This window comes from Rutidosis leptorrhynchoides, chromosome 1, assembly GCF_046630445.1.
Source record: "Rutidosis leptorrhynchoides isolate AG116_Rl617_1_P2 chromosome 1, CSIRO_AGI_Rlap_v1, whole genome shotgun sequence".
Classification (NCBI taxonomy): Eukaryota; Viridiplantae; Streptophyta; class Magnoliopsida; order Asterales; family Asteraceae; genus Rutidosis; species Rutidosis leptorrhynchoides.
The window spans coordinates 197662522-197674981 of record NC_092333.1 but is presented as its reverse complement, the minus strand read 5'-3'; the positions used below and the strand labels follow the sequence as shown (position 1 = coordinate 197674981).

At 37.2% G+C, this 12460-nt stretch overlaps 1 protein-coding gene across 1 annotated transcript; it reads right to left on the bottom strand.

Moving 5' to 3' along the window:
* Positions 1 to 219: 219 nt before the first annotated feature.
* Positions 220 to 2034, bottom strand: LOC139886374 (uncharacterized). Its single transcript, XM_071870157.1, has 3 exons — positions 848 to 2034; positions 358 to 365; positions 220 to 326 (listed from the first exon to the last, which is right to left on the bottom strand). Exons 1-3 carry the CDS (start codon positions 2032 to 2034, stop codon positions 220 to 222), a joined length of 1302 nt encoding a protein of 433 aa, XP_071726258.1.
* Between the last annotated feature and the right edge of the window lie 10426 nt (positions 2035 to 12460).

Below are 12460 nucleotides of genomic sequence, written 5' to 3'. Positions count from 1 at the left end.
GCAAGGAGAGTCGAAATACTTTATTGAAAAAGTGATTATACGATTCGATTCAAGAATCAATTCACGATTATCAAGATCAAATCCTAGTTCCAAATACAATATATACATCATACATCCCAAGTGACCATAAATCAGCACACCATATACATCATATCATCATCCAAATAATAACAAACATAATACAAGCATACAATTTCAAAGTAAACATAAATTGCAGTTTCACTTAACAATCTCTTCTTTCATAGCAAGTGACAAAGCAGCAAGACTACCTTCATTCTCCACCGTAACTCCAGGCATCGCGACACTTCGACTTCCGACAAAACCGCCTTCCTTAATCATAATTTTCCCAAATTTCACTTTTCCCCCTTCACCTTCATAAATATGTCCAAACAACAAAGCTTCTCTTTCAACCGACCCGTTCTTTTCAACGCTAACCATCTCGGGGTTCAACACCGCACCCATGCTGTCCACATAAGCTCCTTGGGCCCACGCGATATCCGATCCCATCAAATTCATCCATACCCCAAAAACAACCGACCCACAACTCATGTCTACAAAGTATTCCCCAATGAGTGTCCTTATAACTTGCCATATCGTGTCCATATAAATACCTGCACTCCAAATCATTACGGTTTCACCGTCTTTTTTCTTTCCCACGAGAGCCCATTTCGCTAGAGCGCATACTATGCCAGCTAGGATACCGGAACTGAACCAAAATAATGGTAACAACCAATGCAATTGAAGTGACGTACTCCATTTTAAGTACATTGTGAAGTTAACCGGAGCGAAAATGAGCATACCCATTAGAAAGTACGGAACGGTGATTTGAAGTAGCGGTTGAGCCGACACCATCCATAAGTTTTGGTACCATGATCTTGCGAGTGTCACTTTTTGATTGTCGTTTTTCTCAATTACATTTTCCATCGGGCAACCAGTTAGATCAACCTTTACATCCGAGTGGTCTAAAAAGTTTCTCCAAGCTTCGGGCAAAGGTTTGTTATTGCGTAAATGTTGACAAATGGAGTACACGAGAGACCTACCATGATCTAGCGAAGCACTTTGAGAACACAATGTGGCACGAATAACATCCACTTCATGACATCTTAAAAACGGGTTGAATTCCAAATTTTCCGATTCTTCTTTTGCAAGTATTTCATCGATGATAATTTCTCCAACCGCAACATACGGGTATTCCTTTTCATCCCACGGTTTAGTACAATCGAGTGCAGCCTCACGTAATCTTTCGGTGTTTGGTACCGAACGAATTTGTAGTTGAAGTACATACCGAACATTGTTAGGAGAATTCACACGACGATTAAAATCATCTTGAAGAAAAAGAAGTGGGCGTGTATCATTCCCATCTCTTGGAATAGCACCTGTTTCGGGTGGAAGTATACCCGTGGGGTCCACTTTACCAGAATCTTCATCGATTGTCTCATCAAACGGTCTCAGCTTAAACTTCACATACATTTCATTTCCATCTTCGAATCTAAACAACCTGCAAATATTCGAATAGTAATGCAAATCAGCATACGAATCAGCTTTTCTTAACGAATCCCACATTGCATCTCGTATATGAGGAGCATGTTTCACATGCTCTTCTCGTGCTGCGGCCCCACAAACCAACCACGTTGCAAAGTCACCAATCGTACGAGCATGAAACGCTTTTCCCGTTTTCAACGTTAAATCGAGCAGTGAAGTATTACTCTTTTCGGTATCATCCGAAAGTATTCTTATCGCTGTACCACGTGGATCGAGTCTTGCATCATCATCGGAACTTAAACAATTACTATGTCGAATAATTACCGGATAACATTTTCCCGGTGAAAAGATTTTGTGATCGGGAAATTCGGGAACGTTATCGTAAATCTTTAACGTTCCCTTACCTGAAGCACCGATTCGATGAAAGTATCTTGACTTGACTTTAAGCGTTGCGGCAGCAAAATTTGCGGCTAGGTTTCCTAGTACTTTTTTGTACTTTTGATCCATTTCTTCAATCCTATCATCCAAAACATGACTAATGTTTTTGATCATAATTGGAGTTTGAGACCCGACAAAAACGCCGCCTTTTTTTAGAACCGAGTTAACAGGAGCAACCGAAAGGGCACCGAGGATGACATCAGCTTCAATGATAGATCCAGGTAAGATAACACCTTGGCTACCAATGACCGAATTTTTTTCAATTTTTATATTTCCATGAATATAACCTTTTGAGTGATGAAAACCTGTTAAGACCCGGCTGAAATCGCCCAAATGGACCCCATCGCCAATCATGATCGATTCCGGATCTGATACATAATTAATTGCTCTAATAGAGCAATGGCGGCCAACTTTAGCTCCTAAAATCCGAAGATACACACAAAAAGCTTCTGTCCCAGATAAAAACTTAGCGAATTTCAAATGGCACGAAGTAATTATTCGATGGGTAAACCACATTACAATATGGTTTGTTTGTTTTGCCTTTGAAAGCATGCGAAGCAAGATACTAGTTACGAAAGTGAGAATAACGCCATGACTTAAGTACGCTGCTGCAATGGTGATTGAAAAACTTAACGGGCTTACAGGAAGGTCGTTAAATATGATGATGTATGCAATAACGTTGAACGGAAGCCAGTTAACGGTTCCACATAAGCAAAGAAAACTGAATACTTGTAACGATCCGGGCCTTTGTAATAGCCATAGATAGATTGTGTAACCAATGGCTGCAGATATACAGCTGACGAAACCCGTCATGTAGATGCCTACGATATGGTAAAAAGGTTCATATCTCTTACTACATCCGCTATTAACATCTTGTAAATTAGTACCCTGCACCACAGGTTCAGATATAGGTAAAAAAAAACCTTTAGCTATTGACATTTTTTGTTTCTTCTGATACTTAAAGTAAAGGTAGTAAAAGTTGCGAGTCGGTGACAAGTCGGTCGGGACGAGTTGGGCGTTGACCAACATTGACTTTTTGTAATAAATTAATTAAACATTCCTATATTACATATAAATAGATCAAACATAAAACATAATTATTTCATACATAATAGATATATGACACAAAATCTAATCTTAATAATTGTAAACAATCTTACCTAACTTTAACTTTAACTTTGACCGCCGACTAAGCTACTCAACCCAACCCGACTTTGACCGAATTTTACACGGCTTTTTAAAGATGACCGTCTTTTAAGGTGTTTTTGGCGAGTCGGGACGGTCTAGTCCCCAAATCAACACGTCAGCCGACACATCGATCGACTCGACCGACTCGACCGACTTTTTACAACAGAGTGTACACCCGTATTTGAAAACATGACCATATTCACAGTCCTTAGTTTTGAAAATGATCAAGTTACGCATCCGAGGGCTAGACCCAAAGTTGCAGCCCGTGGCGCGTGCTATTCACTATGTTTTACAAACATTTGCAACAAAATACATACAAGACAAAATATTAACCATTACAAACCTGTTTTACTTCATGAATCTTAGACCGCTTAAATCCGTCCTGACCACCTTTACACGTTTGCAAAGCCGAAATCTCAACTCCATCTTCCACAACGCTTCCTTTCTGAAGTACCGAATAAGGACCAACACACGATTTTTCACCAATTCTGATCGGTTCGAAACTCAAGACACCATTTTTAACCTCATGACATTGAATCAATGCTCCGTCTGCAATCACTACTCCATCTCCAATCGTAACCATATACGGGTCGGTTACATCAATCGTATCAATAAGTACCGATGATCCAATCTTTGCTCCTAACGTACGAAACCAAATCCTTACAAACATCGTACCTTTTAAATGAACCGCCATAATTTTGGAACAAACCTCTTGAGCTTTGTACAGTGTCCACCATTTCACAAATTCGGTTGACCAAATCGAAACTTCGGGACTTTGACTATAGTTAGGTTGAAGAAACGAGTTCCCGAAAACAGCAACGGTTATGCATGTAGACGAGATGTAAAACATCCAAGCGAGAGGTGCACACGTTAACGATACCAAGTAACCGACACACGAACTTTTATTACTGATCTCCGAAATCAAAATGTTGAAAGCAGAAACCGAAAGATACATAGGGATCGTCAGCAAAAACAAGACATATACAAGACCGATAACATGGAGTACCCAAATACCCAATTTACGAGATGATGAAACTTCGATTTCGATCTTTGAAAAAGTGGTTTTCTTGTCATGAAAACTTGACGAACGATTAGTTAATTCAGGACGAGACTTTCGTAACAAATCTTCAGCGAAATCTGCCAGATCATCGATACACGTGGCGGTGAAAATATCAATCGCGCCAACTGGAACATTAATAAAGGACGAAAGCTTTTGAGCTGCTCGAACCACCCCAATCGAATCGATCCCGTAATTAACTAAACTCTCTGTAACAGAGATGTTTGCAATCGGAGTTTTCGTCTGATCGGATAACAATTTCTTCAAAAACTGAATTATATCTTCCTTAGATATGACGTCATCACTAGGATCTTTTGTGTTTCGGTCTGCAGACTGAATCGAAGACGCTTTTAACGCGTGTTCTTCTTGAATTACTTGCAGCTTGTTATCAGTAAACTGTTTCAAGCACTCGAACCGCTTAATCTTTCCTGATGTCGTCTTACAAATCGTTCGTTCCTTGATTAGCACAATCGAAGCAACTTGTATGCCATGCTCTTCTGTTATAACCGAGTGAACACGTTCGATAACCTCTTTTGGAACCGATTTATTACCTCGAACCTCTGCAATTACAACTAGCCCGACTTGGTCCGAGTTTTCAGGTATCGTTATCCCTTTAGCCGATAAAACGTCTTCGGGTGCACCAACAACAGCACAACAACCCGGTCGTATAAACTCAGAGGCTAACTCAACTGTTTTTTCGATATCCGACGAGTATATATTCCTTCCCGCAACGATAATAAGATCTTTAATCCTCCCGGTAATGAATAACTTCCCGTTAATGACCCGACCCAAATCACCACTCCGAAGGTACATCTTCCCGGGGTGCTTTTTTAGACCGTTTCGAAAAGTCTTCTGGGTCAACTCGTCCATCGCCCAGTACCCGACACCAGAACTCGGGCTACTAATCCAAACCTCACCTTCTTTTCCATCAACCTGCTCTTCACATGTTTCCGGATCGACTATTTTTATATCCACGTCATCATCGTTCGGGCCCACGTACCCGCAACAAATTCTCCCTTGCCAATCTTGAAAAACGGTCTCTCCGTTTCCATACGCACAACTTATGTAAACAGTGTTTTCAGCCATACCATAACCCGGAGCCATCACTTGTTCTGATAGCCCGAATTCACGAGTCAACTCGATAAACCGTTTTAAAGTTTTCGATCTCACCGGTTCAGCAGCAACCATTAAAAAAACCATTGAAGAAAGATCAAGTTTTGTTTTCTTCTCCATTTCCCTTTTGGATGTTAATCGTCGTATCAAAAGCTCGAAAGCGAAATTGGGGCCTGCACTATGAGTAGCCCGAAACTTACTCATCATTTGCAGCCACAACAACGGATTCTTGATAAACGTTATCGGTGAAAAAAGTATACACGTTCCACCACAAACAAGTGTCGTTAAAATCCCTCCGATTAGGCCCATATCGTGATATTGAGGTAACCAGCTTACAACAACTGTATTCGATGTACTTTTATACATCGTACGCATTAACTTCACGTTATGAATAAGCCCGTTGTGAGTGATCATGACTCCTTTAGCGTCACCCGTTGAGCCCGATGTGAACTGAAGAAAACACAAATCATTTGAAACAACCATAGATTGTTTAACCAATACGCTTACATCATCGTTGCTGACGTGGCAGCCTTTCGAGTTTTTGATCCAAGAGTCTGTATGCAACCAAGGGAGATTGGGCCAACAAACAGAGCTTTTCCTTTTAGTCAGCATAATCTTGTTCTTTGCAGTATTCGCTTTAACAATGATATGGTACCCGAAAGTTGATAATATCGCAACTGCTTTTGTTCTTTTTGCGATGTTTTCGATATGAAGAAGTGGTTGCCCGCCCGTTTGTGATGGATCGGGTGGAATGGCGGGTACGGGTATGATTCTAGCCCGCAGGCACCCGAAAAAAGCATCAAGAAATTCAAGGCCCGGTACAAAGACTAGAAGAACTCTATCTCCGGGCTTCATAACAGGCTTATTGTTTGTTAAGAGCTTATGAGCAATATAGGTTGCATTTTCGTCTAGCTCTTTATATGTTCTCCGATTAATCGTTTCTCCTTTGTCATTGGTCCAAGTATAAAGCGTCTTATTTGCGATGATGTCATGAGCTCCCCAGTGTCGCAAATAACCGTCGATAGATGAGATATCTGGAAATTCGACTCCCGGTACTTCATCTAGTTGTTTAGGGATCCGTAAACGATTGTCTGATTTCATAATGAACAATCTCTGCAAACAACAACGGTTTTTTATTAGCTAATGTGGATACGTTTGGCTGATGGGTTATAATGGGTAATTTCTACGCTACTTGAAACGGGTCGGGTTTTGCTTTATCTGAATAACTGAATCGTATACTTCCTAGTTAAGATGTGTCGGGTAATTACTAACTTAGAAAGATTTTATGCATTAGAAAAACACTTTAGTACTTCCAGTCCATTTTTCCTTTAAGCTGATTATTATTTTACTTGACCCATTAAGACCCTATAATAACTCAAATGGACCCATTTGTAACTAAGTCAATTTGCATTGTCACTTTAAGCTAATAGCTTGAGATCTGTATTAGTTAATGCGGATATGTTTGGCTGATGGGTTATAATGGTAAGTTCTACACTACTTGAAACGGGTCGGGTTTTACTTGATCTGAAAACTGAATTATATACTTCCTAGTTCCTTGTTGAAACGGGTCGGGTAATTACTAATTTAGAAAGATTTTACGCATTATAAAACACTTTAGTACTTTCCGCCCGTTTTTCCTTTAAACTTATTATTATTTTTATTTGACCCGTTAAGAACCGATAATAACTCAAATGGACCCATTTGTAACTAATTCGATCTGCATTGTAATTTTAAGCTAATATCTTGAAATCTATGTTATTTAACGTGGATATATTTGGCTGATGGGTTATAATGGGTAATTTTTATGCTACTTGAAACGGGTCGGGTTTTGCTTTATTTGAAAAACTGAATTATATACTTCCGAGTTGAAATGGGTTGGGTAATTACTAACTTAGAAAGATTTTACGCACTAGAAATACACTTTAGTACTTTCAGTCCATTTTTCCTATAAGCTTATTATTATTTTTATTTGACCCGTTAAGAACCTTTAATAATTCACATGGACTTGTTTGGACCCATTTGTTACTAAATCAATCTGCATTGTCACTTTAAGGTTAATATCATGAAATTCATTTCATACCTTTACGTATGGAAAACTCGGTTCTGGATTATCACTCGCGAAATGTTTCATAACCAGATCAAAAGCATAAGACGAATTCCTTTCGGTTAACTCAAACGCCATTAAACCTCCAACGTAAAAAGTGTTTTTCTGACCCTGAAGTTCGTTTTCCAACTTATCATAAAACCCGTTCTTCATTTCTGCATTTGATCATACAAATCTTAGTTACATCCTTATGCATAAAACGAAACAGTAATATTTATACGAGTTCTTTCAGTTTACCTTGACTGTTGACATGAGGGAAGTACTTAAATCGTCGTTGTAAAATTACTTTTTTAACCTGTCCTCCCATACTTGTAACTGCATTAACTGCAAGACGGGTAACTTTTTCACCCACGATATCTGCTGAATTACCGTACGACCAAAAGAGAAATATGTTTGTATCTGAATAGAATCGTTGCATTGCAACTGGGTTGCCTATTGTATCTGGATCATTCATGAACTCTGCAAAGTAATAAAACCCGACTGGAATATGATCCAGTCCATCTATCTTCAAAACAGTAGTGTAGTAATCGATTGTCTCGACTTTACTGAATAATTCCTTCTCAAGATCACTTAGATCAATAACCTCGTCTTGTGTTTCATCTGCAATAAGATACTCCAGTTAGGAATAGGGGGGCAAATTTGATCCGGATTGGTGGATTCGGGTTGACGGGTTGAAAATACCCAAACAAATTTGATAAACAGGTTGGGAATCCCAACCCTAACCTGGACTCTACTTGCATATGTTGATTTTATAAATAAAAAAAAACATGTAGGTATTACTTGGCGTTGGTGGGTCGACCCGTTTATCAGAACCCAAACCCGCCACGAAAAATCATACGGGTTGGCGGGTTCAGAATCCCAACCCTAACCTGGACACTACTCGCGTTATGCTTTTACACATAAAAAGTTATTACAGGTCGGCGAGTTGGTTCCGAGTTGATTTCGGGTTGGTATATGTTGATTTTATAAATAAATAAATAAAACTTGTAGGTATTACTTGGCGTTGGTGGGTCGACCCGTTTATCAGAACCTAAACCCGCACCGAATAATCAAACTGGTTGGGGGTTCATGCTCCCAAGTCTAACCCATCCAATATTAAGTGTGCCGAATATTACAACGTGCAGAACATGGACAGATTTAAAATATGAACAAACCTGTTTTACATAAACGCGATCGGTACGTTTTTCCACTGTCTAACAGAAACGAGCCCGAGATAATAAGTTTATCAAACTCCATATCTTGCTTTTCACCATCAACCTGCTCTGATACCACGCTAATTTTATCGCCATTGCGTTTAACACTTACGACACAAGTATCACATTTCACTTGTGCTGGAATCCGTTTACTTATTTTGTCCCAAACACTCGTGTATCCACCTTTAAATCGTCTAACTTTTCCCGCCATTGAAGTCCTTATGAATTCATGAACATAAGCATAAGGCATATCTTGTACAAATCCATAACCCGAAGCCGTAAACCCGTAAGCAACGGATTTGGGAACCGATTCAAGCCCATTTGATTTTAGAAACAAAGGAGTTGGGTCTGAAGCAATGTCACTTATCGCGTGGACCCCGTTTCTACGTGTCGCCTTAGCTTCATCTTGAAGTTTCAAGGTTAGAGATATAACAGAAACATAGTCATCGATCACTTTGGTGTCATCGTATTTTCCTGTAGAGCTATCGATGATAGCGAATTTGTGAGCATCTAATTCCTCTGTTTCGGCCCCGATTTCTTTCGCTAGGTGAAAGATTGTTGGAGCACTATTTGCAGCTAGAACTTGACCCCCCAAATCATAGATCCTTCCTGTTAATTTTTTTTTTTGTGATAATTTAGTATGATATAAATCAAATATGTTTTATCTTGGGGCGTACTGACTGAAAATTACTAATATTATATTAATATTAATATTAATATTAATATTAATATTAATATTAATATTAATATTAATATTAATATTAAATATGAATGATGTAAGTTACTATTATTATGAAAGTTTTAAATTTTATGAACAATTTATAATAATGTAAGCTTTGAATGAACACTTTGGACGTCCTTTGAGGACCCATCTAACCCGTTATTTTTTACCTACATTTTATATTATACTAATACCCATGATTACTTAATATTATTTTTACCGTTCACCCTGTCATGCCGACATCATCTACAATGTTTTATTTTTTCTCAGCTGACGTCAAGGGGACGTCATGCACGCACTCACACACACATGCGCAATGCATACCTTCGATATCAACAGATTCACACATGCCTCCTACATAATGATGTTTCTCCAAAACAGTGACATTAGAGTAACCAAGTTTGCATAGTGCATAAGCAGCTGATAACCCACTTGGGCCTGCTCCAATAATCCCAATCCTTGTGTCTGTATGAAAACAAGGATGATGCTTCGAGAATTGATCTTCTATAGCAGCTCCCGTCTCCATGTCTTCCAAACTCTAACATTATTATCATAAGTCATCAATTTACTTGTTCAGTCGATTTGAAGAACAAAATGAACAAAAAACAGGATATAAGTTGCGTAATTTTCTTCAAAGTACTTTTGATATGTAACTCTAGTTTTCGTCAGACACAATGTTCTATTAATAAAATTGAGCTTGAATAATATACCACTACATAATTAAGCATCCAAATATGAGAACAAGTGAATACCAATGTTGTAAGATAATATGTGAGGTACAACACATAACTATACTATACGTCTAAATTTATGTTAGTGGGTCACACACCTAGCTAGACGTCAATTATATATATATAGTGGTAGGATCAAGAGAGAAGTAACCAATCGGGGGGAAGCGGGGGGAAGTAAATTTTTTTTTTTTTCGTTTTTTGAAAAAACTTTGTTCACGAACATTATAGATTGGATGAAAATAAGAACATTTAGAAAAGACACTTCGTGATGAATGTTATTATTTTGGCGGGAAAACGCTCGAAGAAGTAATATATAACAATTATCGTGTTTTTCGAGCGTATGTTGAGGTTTTAGACATTAGGGTTTAGATATTAGGGTTTATAGGGTTTAGATATTAGGGTTTAGAAATTTAGGGTTTAGGGTTTAGATTTAGGGTTTAGATTTAGGATTTAGATTGAGTTTTTAACACGAACGGTTTAGAGTTTATGGTTTAGGGTTTGGTGTTTTGGGTTTATTCCAACCCAAAACACCAAACTCTAAACCCTAAACCCTAAACTCTAAATCGGGCTAAATTTTACTTCACAAAACATGAAAAAAATGTTAACATTCTTCGCGAACAATATTATCTTGAATGTTATTTTTGTCGATCGTTTTTCCGCCAAAATAATAACATTCATCACGAAGTGTCTTTTCTAAATGTTCTTATTTTCATCCAATCTATAATGTTCGTGAATAAAGTTTTTTCTAAAAACGAATTTTTTTTTTGCTTCTCCCCGCTTTCCTCCGATTGGTTACTTCCCCATTGATCATGCCACTATATATATATATATATATATATATATATATATATATATATATATATATATATATATATATATATATATATTCAAGTCACGACATTAGAAAAGAGCTAGTCTTAAATTTATTTGACCTGTCTTATTAATTATTATTGGGCTCTTGAAATAAATTATTTATTAAAGTTTATTAATAATTAACAATAAATTTAAGCCCTTAGATAGTACTATATGTTTTAATTAATAATTTTATATAGGTTATGTTTGGCAAAATAAAACCAATGATTCAACAGTCCAATAATAATTAATAATATACAAATCAACCCGTCAAATACAACTGAATTCGGAATGCATGTATCTTATGTAAGTAGAAATACGTAACGACAATCCTTAAAGACCAAAACCTGGATATTAATAGTATATAAAGATAATACTTTTGAATCATAATTTCATAATTATAATTATAATTATAATTATTATTATTATAATTATTATAATTAACTTAAACAAAGAACAACAGTAGCTGAACATATATACCTTACTTCAGAGGTATCATGAAGAATCCGATCAACAGATCATTTATACTAAAAGGGCGGAATGAAAAATGAATCTCGGAGATTCAATTCTTCAAATTTATAGACAAAAATGAACACGTGTCAAAATAAGCCATGCGTACGTCCACAAATAAAATGATTCATCCATCTATCCATGCATAATAGCACTTGTACCCTAAGGCAGATCATAATAGGAGGGGTTGTGACTTATGAGTGGTCCGACACTCAAAAAATGAAGTAATAAAATTCGTAAACTTTTGGATTATTTTATTGACATTTTAACTTAATAAACAACTAAATTGGAATTCCTAGAAAGAAAATATAATTAAAATAGTGAATGCTCGCAGTATTTACATTTTTAACAATATACTTCATATTTTCCGCATTTAACTTCCGGACATTTTTACTTGCAATAAATGTTACTAAATAAGTTTGTAAGTACAAGAAATCAACTTAGATAGTGTAATATTAGAAACGACATTGTCGATGGATATATGCATAAAATTTTCCTATAAGTAATTATAAAACGTACGTAGTATATGTTTAAAAATTATAATTATCGTAAATAATTTGAACTGTTAATTAACCGCCCAGGGGTGGCCCATGAGGGGGACAAAGTGGACTTTTGTCCAGGCCCAAAATTTTAAGGGGTCCGAAAATATTATGCCTCGAATATTAGTCTACGTAATTTTGGGTTTTTTTAAATTTTTTCAAGCATGCCCACATATATTATATATACCTTCCACATTTTCAAACTTCATATTATTGATATGAAGTTAATTATCATTTTTTATAATTATCTTATATTATTCTTTTGGGTCTTGGGGCCCTTTTGCTTCGCATCGTCCAGGGCACTCGAATTTTCAGGATCGGCTCTGTAACCGCCTTCGCGGCCCAATGGTTCAACCCCAATACCTTTAGTATCGAGCACGGTTGAAGTTAAGGGTTCGATCTCTGGCTCTGTAAAAAGTTTGTGAGAGAGGTTTTACCGACTCGTACGCAGGAAATTTACCCGCTCCACATACCCTTAAGGATTGATGGATCGGGTCACTGTTATGTGGTTCGGGTTTCCCCCTGAAAACAC

What these genes read in the sequence shown, in the direction of transcription:
- LOC139886374 (XM_071870157.1), bottom strand. Translation starts at nt 2,034, where the DNA reads ATGATCAAAAACATTAGTCATGTTTTGGATGATAGGATTGAAGAAATG.